The sequence below is a fragment of the Lethenteron reissneri genome, chromosome 23, assembly GCF_015708825.2.
Source record: "Lethenteron reissneri isolate LAM-NWPU_2019-01 chromosome 23, ASM1570882v1, whole genome shotgun sequence".
Lineage (NCBI taxonomy): Eukaryota > Metazoa > Chordata > Hyperoartia > Petromyzontiformes > Petromyzontidae > Lethenteron > Lethenteron reissneri.
Window position 1 is genome coordinate 1,015,373 of NC_083801.1, and position 19,274 is coordinate 1,034,646.

General features: G+C 41.6%; 1 protein-coding gene across 1 annotated transcript in view; it reads left to right on the forward strand.

Moving 5' to 3' along the window:
• LOC133345815 (E3 ubiquitin-protein ligase rnf213-alpha-like) overlaps positions 1 to 19,274 on the forward strand; it is a 131,570-nt gene that overhangs the window by 102,795 nt on the left and 9,501 nt on the right. The window contains 12 exon segments of the mRNA XM_061556815.1: positions 2,571 to 2,775; positions 4,159 to 4,379; positions 6,076 to 6,198; positions 7,592 to 7,687; positions 9,221 to 9,523; positions 10,273 to 10,354; positions 10,863 to 10,897; positions 12,437 to 12,534; positions 14,004 to 14,157; positions 15,899 to 16,067; positions 17,160 to 17,257; positions 18,542 to 19,069. Coding sequence (XP_061412799.1) covers positions 2,571 to 2,775; positions 4,159 to 4,379; positions 6,076 to 6,198; positions 7,592 to 7,687; positions 9,221 to 9,523; positions 10,273 to 10,354; positions 10,863 to 10,897; positions 12,437 to 12,534; positions 14,004 to 14,157; positions 15,899 to 16,067; positions 17,160 to 17,257; positions 18,542 to 19,069 — 2,112 coding nt within the window.

Consider the following 19,274-nt stretch of genomic DNA (forward strand, 5'->3'; position numbering starts at 1 on the left):
CAGTCCATCTCTTTTTTGTTTCTTTATTCATCAAGATCTTACCGTCCTTGCCTTTTATCACTGTTTGCCTTGATTTCCACTTTCCATTTTTGCTCTTGACGAGTTTGTACACCTCCCCGGTCTTGTATTCTTCAGTATAGTATTCAGTGCTGCGACATTGTTTTTTCAGCCATTCCTGCTTTTCCATTCTTGCTGATGTCCTTTCCTCATTGCAGAGCTTTTTGTACTTAGTCACCATCGCATTGGATTTCTTTATCTTCAGCCATATCTTTATCTTTTCCTGTGATAGTTCTAAGGATTCCTCAGTTAACCATTTTATTATTGTTTTCTACTCTTTCTCCACTATCTTCAGTGCTAATGCCTTGCTGCCTATGCTAAGGTGTTCTGTATTTGCGCCCCTGATTCCTCTCGATATTTCCTCTTCATATTTCCTCCTTGTCTCCTCGTTCTCGAGTGCCTCTATGTTCCTCTTCTCATATTGCATTCTGGATATACGTTTTAGTTTTAGTAGTACGTTGCATAGTACCAAGCTGTGGTCTGATGACACATCAGCTCCTTGGAATGTTCTGTATAGTCGCACTGATGTTTTCCAGCATCCGTCGATCATTACCAGATCTATTATTCGCATGTTTTCCATTCAGTGCCCTCCATGTCCATGTTTTGCAGTACTATTGGTTGAACTTAGTATTACATATGAGCATGTGATGTTTTTGAAGCAGTTTCTCACCTATTTCATTTATTTCTCCATATCCATACCTTTGCATGATGCGTTCCTATCCGGTGTTATCCTTCCCAATTTTTGCTTTCTAGTTTCCCACAATTATTTTAATATATTTCCTTGTCAGTTCCTTTCACATGCTTTCCAGTATTTCATAGAACTCTCCAATATCCTCTTCTCTGTTATCTGATGTTGGTGCATATATTTGGATGACAGACATGTTTAGGGGTTGTCCATTAAATCTCACTACAATTACTCCTGAACTAACAGGTCCGTATTCCAATAATTACGCTTTGGCATTTGCGCTCAACAAGAACACTACTCCTCTGGTGTGCACTTTTTCTTCCCCTGACCAGATCACTCCAATCCCCATTTATTTCCCCTGTTCTTTCCATCGCATTTCTGCCAGTTCTCGGATGTCATACCTGTGTACCTTTCCATTTTCTTTCTTAGCAGCTCTAACTGTCCTGTTGCCCATCGTGTTCTCACATTCCATGGCACGACTGTGATCTCTTCATTCGCCATTCTCAGCCTCTTCGCTGCTTCGGAATGTGGCTGCTTTGTTTCCTGACGGTGTCGTAGCTTCTGCTGCTGATGCTGCTGCTTTCCAGTAGCTCCATTTTCGATCCAATCCCGGTTACTTGATTGGGGACATGGACTTTGTTGACCCGGGCAATGTTCGAGCCGGTATCCTTCTTCTGTGGTCGTCATGTGCATTTGATTTATTTCGTCTTTTTTCTTCACGGCTGAAGTATTAGGACCCTTTCACCCAATCCTTTTTTTTATCGTCCATTTTTACTTCATATGTACCTGTAGTCCACTCGTGTATACATTTTGGCATAAACGAGTCGACTGTGAGGTCCATTAAAAATAATGCGAATGCAATCAGGGAAAGTGTTGCGGCTCGTGCTTCCCAGGGGGCTAAAATTATAACTGTGCGTGATCAAACACCTGCATTTCCCGAGGAGTCATCCTCCTGAATTCCTTACCATCACCATTACCTCCATCGTCATCAAATCATCATCAAAGGTAATTAAAAAGCACATTGTTATTTTAATGCGTTACTATTTATTGCAGTCATTGTTTTTAAACGTTTACAAATTCCCCCCTATTTTAATCGTACCAGGAACATAACCCTATTTTTCCCATTGGAACAAGGTTTTTGCATTCGCGAATTCTGCATTCGCGAGCGTTTTCAAGAGTGTAACCCTTGCAAATCGAGAGAGTGTTTACCGTACTTGACCATACATCCCAAACAGACCTATGCTGAGTAAAAAATAACTATATCTTTTATTAATACTATTTAGAGAAATGCCAATTATAAACATGTAATTGCTTGTTTGCATAAATAATTTCAAAATTTACAATAATTTAAATGACTTGTCGTGTTTCAGAGGTCAATTATATAATTATGATGAATGTTTGCTTTCCTTTGTTGGGTGACGGGCTGAATAAATGTGTGATCTTCGTATTTAGAGCCTGAACTATTTAAAAAATGCAGCGATTACTGCAAGCCAATTGAAGTTTGAATGATCTAATTCAAGTTATTTTAGTTGAAATTATATGTTACAGTAAATTTGATCAACATTTAACAAATATCTGAACTGGTTTTGGGCCTCCCCTAGGTTGGCTCGGCCTTAAGTGAGTATGTGGTCCAGTGTCTTAACATTTCCTCTGGGGAGAAAAAGGTGAGCAGGCATCATGACGGCCACACTCCCTCGTGATCGCCGTACTGGCCTTCATAGGTGCTTGCTCACAGCACTTGCTCCAACAGTCTGTAACAGGTTGTCTTTGCCTTTGTATGCCTTTGTATGCATGTATTTATGAATTGTATGAACTACTCCGTTCACAGGATTCCCTGCATTCGGAAGGGCTTGACGAGGACATGAGCAGAGCTTTCGACCGTCTCTCCAATCTGCAACTACCTCTGCAGGACAGGGCCGAACAGGATCGCTCCATCGCAACCCTCATCTCTATCGGCCACATTCGCTTTTGCCTCAATGTAGCAACTGCAGTGCTCTACCAAGAATACAGCGGAGAGAATGAGAAACGAGCCGGTAAATACAGCAGTCGATAATGTGGGTCCTTTATTCAACTTCTTTCAGGATGGTCTTTTTTGGGAAAATAAACCAGGTCATGAGCTGGTCGACCAGATAAAGACGTGCATTAGCCCCGATACAGCTCGAAAGTTCGTGACGTTCAGTGTGCCACATATGAAGTTCAGTTTGCCATGTAAAAATAACAATACAATATTTCAAAGGAAACCTGAAGATGATATAACACATCATCTTCAGGTTTTTATTTGAGAGTTGGTTTCTGCTTTTCAATCTGAACTTATGCAACTAGATTCCTGCAACTCTTTTTCATCTATACCTGGCATCTTCTTCACCACAGATGTGCTGCAGTGAACAATAGAGGTTTAGAAACCGATTCATGTTTTAGCAAAAAGACAGTTTTAGCCAAATGGCAAGAAATATTGGCAAAGGAAAAGAAAAATAGCAGTGATTTCTTTACCTTGAAATGTTGGTTTTGACTTTTTGACACTCGTGTATTAGATTCTCATATTTTTTTAGGTTAAATAACAAATAATAATTTAGTACATTAAGTATTTGTGTAATTCTTATAGCGCAAGGCTCTCAGGAAGCCGATATGTTGCAAAGACACAGTCTGCAGTAGTTTCATAGTAGGTGTGATTTTACCATGTGTAATTCTTCTTGATTAATTTTCAATTGATTAAAAGTGTTGTTTCTTAAATTATATAGATCCATGTAGCGCCTTAATCCGAGGCACTTTACAACAACATTGTATACAAGATGATAGTGGTTGAAGTAAAGAGTGGCGTTATTTTTTTAAATGGTGGTTTAGTTATGGGGACAGGAAAATAGGTGGGAGAGGTTAAGGAGGGGTTGGGTGAGTGATAGATGTAGCGGTAGTAGCTAGGATGGGCAAGGGAGCAGAGATGAAGGTTGTTTTAAGAGAGGAACAGAAGCAGATGGGTGAAGATGGTTGCTTTGTGTGCTGCAGGGGGGGTTGGTTGCAGTGAAGGGGAGCGAGAAGGGAACGGCAGGGCAAGAGCGTGAGACTGGGCACAGCAGGGTGAGGGAGGCACAGAGAGACATGGTAGAAACTGGGAGCATAGATGGCGGGATGGGACAGAGTAGTAAGAGATGAGAGAAGCAAGATTAGGTTTGTCAAAACTATGGAGAGAGTTATGGACTAGAGTGATATATTTAAACACAGCAATAGTAGACCGGGAGCCAGTGGAGTTGGGAAATAGAGCAGAAGTGTGGAAATTGTAGAGGAGGTTAAAAGTGATCCCAGCTGAGGCATTTTGTATCTCGGAGAGGAGTGAAGGTGTCGGTAGAATATTCACGATTTAATATTGAAAGTGTGTAATGGTGACCAAGCTGAAATAAGATGACTGCGTGTGACATGCACAGATGGGGAGACAGAGGGTGTGCCCCAGGGATTGTCCCTGGTTGGGCAGAGGAGCGAGTTCCTTTCCCGTCTCTCCGAGGAGCTGAGGCTGGAATGCAGCCCCCTGCTGCAGAACTTTCTCATCCGCAGCGTGTTCCATCGCTATGGCTACGCCTTCCTCCTGAACCTGCTGAGTGAGCCACAGCTTGGCTGGGCCTTCCCAGCCTGCGTGCTGCGCTCCCGCGTGAGTATCTGACCACATCAGACGACAGTTGTGTGAAGGAGATGGATTGTCTGCTTGCTTATTTGATTAATTGTGTTCCCCACAGCGACTTAATAATATATAATAATGTATCTTTATGAGGCATATTTTATCTGTAGATCCCAATGCTTTACATATGGAAAGGAAATAACCATAACCAGGGTACATGGCTAGAGCTAGGGGACAAAGGTCAGTTTAAAGAGGTGCTTTTTCAAGGCAGACAAATATATTGATTCTGTCTTATGTAATCGATTCTGTATTATAAGCAAAGGTGAAGGGTTCTAAAGCTTTAGAGCTGCACTGGCAAAAATCAGATCACACCAGGAACAGAGCCTTGATCTCGGAGTCCTTAGAAGAAGGTGATCTGAAGACTTCAGGGACTTCATTGTAAAATATAAACATGGATCAGTTCCTGTAAATATTGCAGGGATAACCCGTTGAGTGCTTTGTAGGTCAACAACAGGATCTTATAGTCCACTCGATACTTCACTGGTAGTAAATGGAAAGTCAAGAGAGCAGGTGTGTGATGTGCTCGCAAAACGGTGTGTGCATACGGAATCTAGCAGCTGCATTCTGAACGATCTGGAATCTACCCAGCACCTCACTCAAAACCCTAAACAGTAATTCGTTGCAGTAATCAAGTCAGGCGAACACAAAAGCATGAACCAGTCTGTCAGGAATCGACTTGAGTGATAATTACTTTGTCTTATTTGTTTTAAAGTTTTGCGTCAAACTAGAACCAATGTTTAACACAGAGGGTCCTTGCCTGTGGACATCTGGCAGTTCACTCGCATTGGTTCAAGCAAGCCTGACTGCTGATGAGAAAATACGTAAATTTGGTTCAGAGTTTGCTGAATTGATGCACTTCTAGGAGGTTGTGTGGCTGATTGGGATGAGTAAAAGTAAAGATGTTTACATGGAGGTGACAGATATGTGAAGAAGGCGTATTGTCTGCTATTATTTTGTTTCATCAGGCCAGCGATCATCCCCAATACCCGCCTTGAGCTTGACTCCAACTCCCTCCTGCAATCCCTGAACCATCCCTGCTCACTCTGACAACCCTCCCTCTCGCACTGCCTCTCTTCACTTCCCTCTCACCTTGGCCTCTCTCACATTGCCCTGAGTTCCCATTCTCATTTGTATTTCATCAAGTTGCTTTAACCACAGAGTTTGCTCATCCACCAAAGGATCCTATCAAGTTATTGGGTTTAATTGTGATTTTCATGGATTGTGTTCATCTTTGGTAAGTTGTAGAATCCTAGTGTTTGTGTTTTAGTGATAAACAGCTATACGTATTCAATTTACAACTGCATTTACTTGTGACTGCATGTGTGACTTCGTCACCACTTGTTGCTCGAGTTGCACACCTCCATAGACGAGAAAGGTCAAACAACAGATTTGGGGTTTGCCTTGGGGTCTACGGTGACTGGGTGGATATAGGAAAACTTAAGCAACTACTCGCGGCACCCACGCACACAGTCATGCCCAAATACAGTTGTAATATGATTTTTAATGAAGGCTGCAGAAACCTAAAATATAACCTGTCAGGATATTGCCATAACGAATGATTATATGTCAAGCTTTTAATAGCAGTGATTCGTAATATTTTCAGGGCTTTTTTGGCAGAAGAGACTTTAACTGTGCATTGATGACCTATTTTGTAATCGGGATGGTGCAGGAAGAAGCCAAGATGTTGCCAGATCGCTTCCTGGTGCATGGTGCCCAGTACTGTGATTTGAGGGATGCCTTTGCTGCAGTGGCCATGTCAGAAGACAGCGGAGAGCTCCACAAGTGTTTGAAGGTGTCCTGCAGATTTGTTTGCCACAGAGATGGTCACTTTAGGATGTGTGTTCTTCCCCATGCATCTTAAAGATATGTACAGGAGAGGTAGTTGGAAGATTTTAGCTGCTTGCATTGTCAAAGAAATGTGGTGTGAGTAAATAAGCATGGTTGTAAATAATTATATTTGGATTCAATTAATCTTTGGTAAAGAAAGGCCATATTGCTGCTTTTTGCACAGATATCATCCTTTCACCAAACATGAATCGACACATGAATGCGTAAATACATTTTGTTAATTGACTGGTTTTAGCATTGGTCAGAGCTAACAGTACGATAATGTAATACACATGAAAGTGTTCAGCATGCGATTTTGAAAACCTCATCTTATGGGCAGTATTCGTGAAACTTTTAATTCAAGGTATTATATTTACACGAGCTTGTTTGCCCATCCAAGGACGGGTGTATATTGCAGTAAATATACTGTAGCACTGTGAATGGAAGTTATTCTTGCGCAAAACTATAGCATAAAACACCTCACTTAATGTCACTGTAGCACTGCATTTAAGTCAGTGGTCCCCAACCTTTTTGGCATCAGGGACCAGTTTTATGGAAGACAATTTTTTCACAGACCGGGGGTAGGGTTCATCATTGGGTCTTTCCACCTTTTTAAAGAAGCTCTCCAGCGACGTTTGTTTTTTACTCATTTTGGCTACTAGGGGTTAGCAGCTTGTGGGCTTACCAAAACTGTGACTGAGACAAGTGCGAGTGCGGGAAAGAGGCGTGGACGTAAGTGGTAAATAATAAAATAATGGGCGGGCCACGCGCGGACTCACCGCTCTCACCTCCTGCTGCTGTGCGGCCCGGTTCCTAACAGGCCACGGACCGGTACCGGTCCGCTGCCTGGGGGTTGGGGATCCCTGATCTAAGTGACCTTCCATTTCTTCAAATTAACGGCTCTGGTACTTTGTTATCTTCTTCTGGCGGTCGGTGGGCTTAAAATAGATGTGAATGAGATGCACTATCTGGCAAATAGCCGAGCAATTTGTTTTTTACCATAACTTAGAAGCATAAATGAGACTTACCTGTTGTTTCAAGAGCTGAAGAAATAAGTGAAGAAAAGTAATGTACTGTGATGCTGCGTAGACATATTTATTTCCTAAATTTGAACGTATTTGAGTAAAAGTTGTTTAATGCCCACGCGACCTTCTTGTGCGTTAGTGTAAATTTCCACGTGGGCATGAATATTAATTAAGGGGGAGGGGCCTCATGTGGAATGACGTCACGCGCGGGACGGACAGACATTTCTGGGTGATTATAGTAGGTAATGACTAGTTTTGCATACTTGCTGAGCACTACTGATTGTTGGCAATGGGGCTGTGCTGGTCGCTGATGTTTCTCGATTCTCATTGCAGGATTCTGGGCAGACGGCCTCCCTCCCCCTGGCAGTGTTCAAAGAGGTGGTGCTGCCCTCCATGAAGCCTCACACACAGCCCACACAGCAGACCTTGGTATGGAGATTACCCAGACCTAAAAGATAGCACACACATACATTGCGGACCCCTGATCTAAGTGAATATACCCAGTTGTGACAAAATGAGTTTAAGTTTGTAATTTATTAATGCAATTTTTTTTTATTTAACGAGTCGTAACTTGTGATAAAATTTGATTAACTTCATGTATATTTATTCTACTATGAAAAACGAGTCCGCAGATTTCACACATGAAAACATTGTGGATGTTATTTCAAGAGCAAATAGATCATCAGTCTTGAATTCTACATTTACACCTTTACAATCATGCTCATGGACACAGCAGATATTTTGTATTGTACCACCTCAACATACCTTGTAACAAAATGCATTAAATATCCTCACTAAAAGTTTCACTCTGTTGAAGCCCATTCAGTCATATGTTGAGCTCGTTAAATTATGAGCTTCCATACAATACAATAATACAATTTAGATATACATGCAACCATATTTTGAGAAACTATACAGACACAGCAGGCATTGTTTAATCGAAAGACGAAGATATAGGGAAAAATGTGTGTGGCCTTTAGACTGGACTTGAATAAGAGCAAGGAGTTGACAGGAAGGATGGTTGGGAGATTCTGCTTTCAGACCATGTGGACATCTTATGAGAATAAATTACATCCCGCTGAGAGGCAGTAGATTGGGGACCTTGACAGGAACTCTTGGTTGCTGAGAGTAGACAGTGTGTGGAGCAGAGAAGAGCAAAATGAGAGGACAGAGGGAGGAGTGAATATATGGTGGATCTTAAAGATGGTGAGTTCAATCTTGACATTTAGGAGGGACTGGGAGATGAGGGGTTTTGGGGGAGGCTGTAGCGGAGAGGGTTGCAGTAGTGAAGTCGTGATACGATGTCGGCATGGATGAGGATCTCAGGGGGTAGCTGGGGAGAAGAGATGGTGGATGTGAGAGATGTTGTGCAAATAGAGGTGTGAGGTTCTGCAGAGTTGACATATGGGAAGAAAATGAGAGTTCAAGATAAATACAAACTTTTTCACTCTTTTTCCACAGTAATCTAAGAGTTTAGGATGTGAAACTTAAACAGTGCAAGAGATACTGTACAAATGGAACAAGCAGTACAGATAGATATTGGAATTTAGCTCCTGAACATACTTCCATATGCAAGAATAGTACAGAAAATACAAATGAGACAGTGCAGGAGAGTGCAATGAGGCCAGTGTGTGTGGCACGGAGTTCAAAGCAGGGTGGTGGAGAGTGAAGTGGGCCCAGAGATGTGAAACCCGAAGCAGGGTTTTGGATGAGGCTGTGGAAACAGCAGCAGCTGGGGTGGGTCGGATAGTTGACAGGAGGTGAGGGGCAGTGGGTGGCAGGCTGGGTAGTAGGAGGGAACTCACGTGGGTCTTATGTAATGTAAGTAAGGGGCAGCAGCACGAGTGCAATTTATTGTTTGTTTCAGAATAACACAAGTTAAATATCTAACAACGAAAAAAATGTTGCAAAAAAACGTTACCAACAAACCTCAGTTGTTCTCATGTGTTTTCTCTCTGACAGAAAACGATTGTGAGTGCACTCAAAGGTGTTGCATCTCGGAAAAACTCATCATCCCTGAGCCTTTGTCACATCTTATTGGGGATGGTGGAGGTGCAAAGAGATGAGAATGAAGCAGACCCCACTGCAATTCTTAAAAAGCTGGGAATGTTTGAGAATCAGGAAGCAACAACAGAAATAGACTGGAGCTTTCAGTCAGCGATGTTGAAGCTGGTTGTCCATCTGGCTGCTGTCCTGCTCTGCTCCAAGCCAAGCCCACTGCTGGGACCACTCCATAACCTCGCTACAAATACGGCCAGCATGGCAGTAAGAACACCCTGTCATGTCCAAACATCACCTACGCATCATAACCACAAAGACAGCCAGCATGGCAGTGAAAGCACAATTCCATAGGTCATACGTAATTGACATTTACCTCTGTGACTTAACAATAAGGGTGTCAAATATGGTAGTAAAGTCACAAAGCAGCATATTATATTATGATCCTTTCACTCGCAAAGTTATTATATACAAATGGGTATATAAAGTGACTTAATAAATATAGTGGTATCTGCAGGTGAGATTTGGTAAAGTTCTCCCATTGTGGTTAACATACAGTGAAGTGTTTCTTGTGAGTCATTCTCTAACATCCTTGACAGCAAAGGAGATTAATCGAGTTTTGTATTCAGTTTCAATTCTGCATTTTGAATAATTAGTGGTATGAATGAGTTTATGTGTCATGTACCATCTTTTAAAATAAAACTCTACAATACAAATGTGTAGAGGGAACTAGATGAGCTAAGTCTACAATTTGAAAGTTGGATCTGTATTGTATCATCAAATGCAAAACTGGTATCTCTTGGTTGTGAGCTTTTGCCAAGTGTTCCATCTCTCCAATTGAATAAAGTATGCAGTATGTATTCGATACAGAGACAGTGTAGATTACTCCTGCCTACAATGCTTTCAACGCTATGTAGATTGTAATATTGTGTTTGCAGCAGCCACATTGCATTATTTAAAACAAATTATGAAAAAAAATTCTTAAACATAACGTAGAAATGTCCTCCACTCTTTAGACTGCATTCCTGCCCACGATGCCAGATGATTTGAAGGCTGATTCCTTCACCTGGGAAGGAATGCAGCAAGGGTGGCGTTATGGTAAGCCACTATATCTCACGTCATTCTTTTATTTGTTGACGGCTGAGGAAAACATAGGCGCAGTAATGATGATTATAAAGTGGTGACTGGTCAATGCTGTTTAGTTGTCTGAAAAAACCTGGTTAAATCCCTGGGTCTCAGAGATGCTGGACCAGAATTTTGACCTCATTTTTACTCTAATTGAGCCTCTTATCCTACGTGAATAAGCATCATGTTTTTTTTATCCATATAAACCATAGCATAACCACAGCTCAGACTGTTCACATTTTATAAGTGGAGTTGTGCAATGCAGTATCGAAATGTTAGTGGTACTGAAACATTTATATTAAATCTGCATTGATTTTTCAGTCTTGATGTTTTTTTTTTGTAATTTCTAGATTTACATAATTTTATCTATTAATACCGATTTATTCCACGACTGCACTTCTCTACCATGAAAGCTCATTTCATTAATTTATTTATTAATCGTCGAAAAAACATGAAATTATGCATTGTACTTATTTTGCAGAATGTCCAAATGGTCATGTATACGTCATTGAAAATGTGAGTAGTCTTTTACCTATTTTGTAAATAAAAGTTTAGTTTCACCTAGTTACTGTGCTATTTTCATTATCTAAACACATTACACCAGATGGTAGTTTTGATGTTGAATTGACACAAGGGGTATCCAGGTCAGCCTTCGATTATAGAGTTGGAATTATTTTGTCGCTGGTGATTTGATGCATTGCATTGATAAGGTGTGGCAATTTGATTGAATTCCAGTGAATGGGTGTGATTTGTTAAGCCTTTTAAAATCCTTATTTATTTTCGTATGTATCGTACGTGTAGCCATGGAATAGAAGATGTCCGAGAAGATGTCGACTGAAAACACGGGAGTCCTTAAATCAGCGCGCATGCAGGGGTTGGCAGGATTATAACCAAATTCAGTGCATAACCTAATTGAAGGTGATGGTTGTTTGTCTGGCTGAGACCATCACCTTGCTGTGAGTACTTGAGAACCTGGTTTAACCACAAAGCAGTAGGTGGGGCTCATACCTAGGACTTAATATGAATTGTTGTTGTAACTTTATGATTGTTGGAACTTGCTGATTGTTGTTATAACTTGCTGATTGGTGTTGGAACTTGCTGATTGGTGTTGGAACTTGCTGATTGGTGTTGTAACTTGCTGATTGGTGTTGTAACTTTCTGATTGGTGTTGTAACTTGCTGATTGTTGTTATAACTTGCTGATTGGTGTTATAACTTGCTGATTGGTGTTGTAACTTGCTGACCTGCCCCTGTTGGACATCTGTGAAAAAGAGCTTCGTAGCTCATTGGATTCCTCCTGCAGTCTAAATAAAGATTATAATCCTGAGCTGGTGACCCCACCACCTGCTCGTATGATGCAGCATCATTCTTCATAATGGTTCACCACACGGGTTAAATGAGGGACTTTTCCATACATAAAAATGTAACGTTCGTGGTACATGACTATGAATGTGTACATATGGGGTGTGGGTAGTTATGGGCTTGAATACAGTAATTCCTCGTTTAACACAGTAGTTGCGTTCCTGAAAAGTTATGCGTTAAGAAAAAACAATTTCTGCATCAGAAATAATGTAAAAGGTGTAGGTTGCAAGATACGATGTACGCACACAGTAAGATGGCCGGACAAAGGGCTGAGATGGGGGTACGCCACCGACTCTATCATTCTGCACGTTTACCCAGAATTCCCATACCGCTCAGCCACGCAGCTCAAGAAATTAATTCATTGTCGACCGCCCAAAAATCGCGTTATAACGGGCGTGCTCCGCATTGTGCAAAAAGTATTCCTTCATAGGAAAACTGTTATAGCAAAACGTATTGTGTGAACACACATTGAGCGAGGACTTCCTGTATATATGGGTATGTGTATATGTGTGTCTTCTATAAAGCCAAACAGGGAATATTTCCTTCGTATTTGTGGCTGTCCATATTGGTGGGTTTGGATGTTTTTACATTCAGAGGAGCAGTATTGCGAGCTTCAGATATCTGCAGCACAAGGTGCAATTGATAATATCACGTCTGCTTTTTAAATGATTATCTTGTTTGTTTTTATGTTTAGTGTGGCCGGCCTGATTTTGTGGGCACGTGCAATGAGTGTAACGCTGATATTGGAGGTTTAGCACATAAGCTCCTTGAGGGATCCAAGAGGATTGAGAGGTAAGTCAACAGTTGGTCTAATAACAAAACAGCAATGTGAATTGTAAAATCATAAAACTACATTTAATCAATATTTCTTCTACAGTGACATATTTTAGAATTACATAATAGCCATAACTAACTTGACTTTGTATTGGTATACAGATGGATTAGTAAATAAGGCATTCCTGTGCCATTATATATACATACATATAACTATTTCAGTTTTATCATGATGAAGACACATCCTTGCTGCATATTTTCAGTGAGCAATATGTAACATGGGAATGGCCCGTGGAAGATGCCACTAAGGAACTACTTGTGAAGTTCCCTCAATAGGCTGTTAGTCTAATACCAGATTACTTTTCGTCAAGCAATGCAAATGTTGTTCATCTCATGCCAGCCATCTAACGTTGTAAAAATGTTGGTTTTATTCGCTGAGACATGCAATTTGTTTGTTTGTTGTGAAGCAATTAAGAACCAGACTGAGATCATCAACTCACTGCACGAAGTGCCTGTTCCTTGTCGGAGTAAATATTTGTAGTTCATGATATGAGGTTAATTCCATGGAATATTCCCAATGTTGTGTTTATCATTACAGTATTCCCTCGCTGATCATTAACTTGCTATCCACAATTTTGGCTATCCGCGAATCACATCTGGAATGCTACATGACTTCACAGAAAGAGCGAGAAAGAAAGTGATGAAATAAAGTGATGAGAGAAAGTGATGAGATAAAGTGATGACATCTTGTCACGGATTTAATCACTTATTCACATTTATTTAACGTAATTCATTTAAAAAAAGATAGGTTTTCGTAAGCCAATATCATTATTCGAAAAATTTGCTATTCACAAGCATCTTCGGAAGATAATTGGCTGCAATAGAAGATGGCACTAATTTGTGTCCAGTGCTGTTTACTCATCACTGATACTGATGCATTCTGGGTTTTTTCATGTTTAACGTGATCATGTTCATGGTTGCATTGTTGCACATTCTTCCTCCGGTCTCTCTTGCAAAAAGTATCTTGCATAAGTGGTGTTCACTTTATCTTTTAAAAGTTATGATACGTTATATTATTTAAAAAAAAAACATCTTAATTTATTTCACCAGTGTAGTTGCAAAGGTCATCAGTACACATTTCCAATATTTGCTTTGTTATAACTTGAATATAAAAGTGTCAATTTGTTACCAAAGATACCAAGGTAGACCCCACTGAGTCTCAAGACTCATTTTCAGGAGGGTCCTGCCAAGTTTTCACAGGAGGGGGTGATGTTGCTATGGATAATCCCAATTGAGTTATGAAAGCACTGATGTGTGATAGCAAATTAAATATATAGAGATGTGAAGGATATTTACATGTGGAAACACATAGAGTTGATTAACATTGCCAAAACTACACAGAGCATGAATACAAATCAATCCCTTACTATGTGCGAGTGTAGCGCACACAGTGCAATATTGTCCTGTGTTTTATTGTGTTTCTGTAGCGCGGTGGATCAGACGCAGACTGGACATGTTCTAGGAGATCCTGATCCCCGCAGCTCACTGATCCCAGAGAGAAATCTGCCACCAACTGCTCAGTGCCTCATGCGTGCCCTCACCCACTCCGCCATGCTGTGGGGCTACACCCAGGACCCACAGGTATCCCAGTATACCCTGACACTTCTCACTCTTTGAAGGCTCATATTGCACTCTTATCACTACAAAAACATCTTGGGGCATAGATGCCCCTGTGTTTTCGCAGTGGTCCCTGTGTGGCTCATGGTGACTCGGCACCTGGTTCGGCAGTGGGCATTAGTCTGCTAGTAGGGGGCGATGATTTCTATGAGGGTAATTTGTGGCTAGTTATTCAAATTTTTGCAATTTTTTATCGAGATTGACATTATACGTATTTTAAGCTATGAGGGAAACCCAGAAGAAACCCATGTAGAATAGGGGGAATAAATACAAACTCCGCACAGAAAGGCACCCGAGTCTGGAATCTAACCTAGGCCCAATTGCTGTGATACCGCTTGTGTCACCCTGCCTCCCACTAGGGTTAGCATTAGGCATTAGAGTTAGTTTCTGTGATATATAGTTTATATATAGTATCTGGAAAATACATAATTCAAATAATTTTGCTTTAGTTTATTTTCCTACAAAAAATTCCAACAAATGATAAGCCACTTCTACGAGCTATCATGTGTGGCCAGACCGCCTCTAAATAAGAGCTCGTAGCTTTGTAGGCGTTACCTGGTAACATAGTTTAGTTTAGTATAAGCCCTGGAGCTGCAAATCAGTTTTACCGTTAACAATAGCGTGGCACTTGACCCGAGTCTTGTTTAAAACTCATACAATGCAAACACACAAGCCACTCCCACCTGTTATCCAGTGTGTGGTCGGGAGAGGTACCACAGCTCTAAAACTGCTGCTCTCTTGCAAATGTTACACTTGCCTCACACACCTAATTTTACACTTTGTTGTAATAGCATTATTTTGTTGTTTTTGTAATTTGTTTCGTATTCATGATATACAATTTATCAAATCGTTGTGGGGTGAATAAACTCCCTCAAAATATTTAACTACCTTTGAAGTTCAACGAACTTCTCACTCGCCCCCTTATAAGTGTTGAGTAGTTCCGACGAACGTACTCTGAGACGGAGGTAAGTTAAGGGCTTTCGCCAGGGTTTATTAACGCTGTTACAATATTATACAGGGTACACAACTCCCAGGGGCTAGGGGTCCTACTCTGAGTCCGGGTCCCTGCCGGCTAGCTCCGGTCTCTCTCTCTCGTGTCGGATCGGGGACTCTGCCGACTCCACCGACCGGAGAGAGAAGCACCTCTACGGCTACCACCGGCTTCTCCCCAGACTCCCTATTCGATCCCTCTCTCTACCCCTGGTTCCCTCTTCACCCTTCTAACTTTACCCGTTCCCACAGTGACCCCGCTTACGTCACGGGGTATCCCTTAAGTACCCTAGGAGACGTGACGTCATGTGCACTGTCCAGCGCGCGTGACCCCACGTCCCGTGACGTCATCGCACTGGACAGCGCACACGACGCCACTACTCTCCTCTACTCCTCTACATAAGGAAGATTCTGAAAAAGATGAGATGAAATTAGTATTATTATGGTTTTTTTACCCAGGAAACCTCACTGAGTCTCTTTTTCAGGAGGGTCCTGCCGAATGTTTATATTAGGGGCAATATCGCTACTGCTGTGTGATCCTAATTGAGTAATGTGCAGGTAATTTTCAGCATTGGGATGATTGGCCAATACCAGTTACATTGTATGTTTTTGTTTTTTAAAATCACAATGAAATCACAGCAGTGAGGAGATCATGAGACGACTCTTCACATCTTCTTCCCCGTGTTTATGTGTGTGTTTTGGCTGGCACCTGCAGGTACTGAAGCAGCTTATTAAACCGGCTGTGGCTGTGGAGGATATTCCCGCGTTCCTGTTGGGCCACCTGCAGGTTGACCTGACTCAGCTGGGTCTTGCCTTGGGCCGGAATTGGGACGATGCCCTCACGACAGCACACCTCCTGCTCACCTCCACAAGCCAGAAACCCGGTCGGTACCCACAGTCTTATGGAAGCCCTGGAGTAATGTCAGCCTAGTTTCAGTGAAAATAATCACTGCCCCTATAGGTAGTCGTTTTGGCTTGGTACATTGCTGTTGTGAGAGATATTGATATACAGTTAATTTGACCCAGAGTTGTGTGTTCTATATTAGATGAAATTACATTGGCATCATTACACAACTGTTAATGCACTATTCTTATCATCATGATCACCCACGATCTCTCCACTACTAGATGAAAGCCTTTCTAAGTCACCATCTGTCATGGTCCCATGATACAATATTCTGTCTCCTACACATGAGCTGATCTCATTGCTCATCACCATGGTGGTCTTCCTCTCAAGTCTTTCTCTTCTTTTGCAGCCATACCATCACCATTTACGACCATCGGCCATCACTTCTCCTAGTTGTGTCCTGCCAAATCCCACTTGCTTTTCTTGACAGTCAATACCATATATTATTTGTGTTTCCTGCCTAATCCACACACCGCGTCATGCTTATTTTAACACTTATGAGGATAATACCATCAAGTTTAAATAATACAAAAAAATGTTTACCAAATATGGCATGATGTTATAATCCTATGAGTTAGTGGGTTTTGTAACAATACATAAATGAGTATTCCCAGTTCCAGATGAGTTCAGTTTGAACTATGTGGTTGTGGTTGGTGTTATGCGAAAGATAAATTGCAAACTACAAACTCCAGTCACGGCCGAGGTGTTGGTGAACACTTGGGACTCAAATCTTATTTTGAGATATGCTGCCGACTATCAAGTGTGTTGATGATTTTAGTACCAGAAAGAGCTTGGCCAATTGTTGTCATCATCTGTGGTCCCTCATGCCTGTTTTTTTCTCACAAAAGCTGTGTGCAATACAAGTCTAAATGATGATTGTTGTGTATATTTTTAAGAGTGGATGATGGATGCCTTCACAGATACTCTGGAAAATATACATACCACACTTTAGTTTGACCAATCACTTTGTGAAAATGTAGAAAAGGGTTTGACATCTGAACTGTACAGTCACATCATGCGCTCGCCAGATGTAAGCGGCTGCTAAAGTTCCACTTTCACTGCTCCCCAGGGCAATGGTGCAAGTGGAACCAGAATCTCAACTCCCAAAAGAGCAGGACTGAGTGGGAGACTCACTTTGTAGACGAGTGCATTAAGCCATTCCTCGAGGTAAGGCGTTGGTCATCGAGACCCTCGTGTGAAAGGAATATGGAAGTTTTACCTTATTGTTAAACAATGAGGAAAGATTAGAGCACGTTCCATCATTCCATTCATCAATCAAATGGCTGGATACTCACTATGCTCCACCGTACAGTTGTAGCCATATTAGCATTCTTGATTTGAAGCTTTCGTGACTGCAGAAATCCATACTCTTTGGTTCTTTCGGTAAAGTCATGTAGATACAAAAGACGTTTCGATCGCAACACAAGCAATCGTCATCAGGTGAGACAAACAGCATTAGAACTGCTGACGCAAGAGAAAGAGTTGCTGCAACATATTAGCATTGTATGAGAATGTTAGCTGAGTACTGTCCATTGTGTATTTATCGCTAAATAGGATATATTGTATATCACCAATAATAGTATGCAGACACATTTTATTTAAACCATGAAATGGTAAGTTTTACATTCTGTCAATTTCAGCTGACAGCCTACTACTGAGATATAAATTCACAACTTGGGATAAATGGCCATCTTTCGCCCACTTAGGAGCTCATCAGTGAGTCATACCCAGATACATGCTGTTATTAAAGCTCAGACTCTTACAGCTGAGGAGACCACTGTGGAGATATGAAGGCACTAAAAGTTGCAGAAGCAAAGCGATAATTTCCACGAGGTATAGACTTGCCTATTGTGACTTTTAATTTGTGTAACACATAATGACTATACTCTTTGGTTCTTTCGGTAAAGTCAAGTAGGTAGAAAAATAAATAATAAATCACGACGTTTCGATTGCAACACAAGCATGCGTTATCAGGTATATTATACAACAGTGGGACTGCTGAACACGAAAGGGCTGTTGCAACAAGAGGTTATATATAGGTTTGTGCAGTCAATTGAAACATTGAGCAGAATTGTGTCAGCAAGTATAGGCTACCATTTAAAATATTTTACATATTTCTGTATGTAAATGATCAAGCATTTCATTTCACTTTTTTCCACAATGTGTGTTTTTCTCTATTTCTGTGCGTCTACTTGTTGTTGTGTCTCTGTTCATAAGCAATTGTGATGAACTGCAGCTCCAGAATACCCAAATCTTACTTGTATTACGTAAATAGCGCTTATGCTATCACAATATGCTTTGCCTGGAAGGACCATGTAGCTGGTTGCTGATGCTGTATTAGAATCGTGGCGTTTCATGCATTGCTTTATTGACTTTTGAATTACGTTTATGGAAAATAAAAATGTAGCTTGACATGAAGAATGAATAACGGTAGCATGTTTGGCTTTCCAGGGCTTGGATGGAAAGCTCCAAGATGTGAATAAGCGCATGAGTAGAGACCACCAGATGCGCGGCAATGTCCTGGTGAGGCTCATCTATGCGGGCAGTGACGTAATGAATGAGAGTGAAGCGGCAGAGCTTCCGTGTAATGAAGGGGAGCTCATGGAGACCGGTGAAGAGGCACTCGACCACACAGGTGCAGAAGAGGAAGAAGAAGGGGAACTCGCAGAAAACCAGGATCCAAGTGAAGAAGAAGAAAACACAGACTCAGAGGAAGATGAGGAGTGTGATGGAGTGCAAGTGGTTGGGCACACAGCCCGACAGACAGACACGGCTGTGGATGAAGGGAATGGCGAACACCAGGACACGGAGCAGGAGGAGGCAATGGAGAGAGCAAGTGCTCCGAGTGCTGTGCCTCTACCGAGCAGCCCCGTGCTGTGGCGCTATGAGGCCCGACTCACACCCGGGCGTCTGGCCCACCTGCTAGAGAAGGAGGGAGGCCGAGAGGCTCACCCTGTGCTGTGGCATGTGTTGATGCAGGTAAGCACTTCTCAGAGGATGCACAGCTCCCATATCTTGACTCGGTTGCTGCTTGCAGGGAGTAGGAGAGGCCCTTTTAAGGACTCCAAAAGTAGTTATTTGTTTTTGTTTCCTCTGCCATTCCCCAATAGGATGTGATGTCAGGTAGATCTAGAAACTCCCAAGGAGGTGATGGTCCCAAAATGCAATTTTTTTGTCTTTTTGG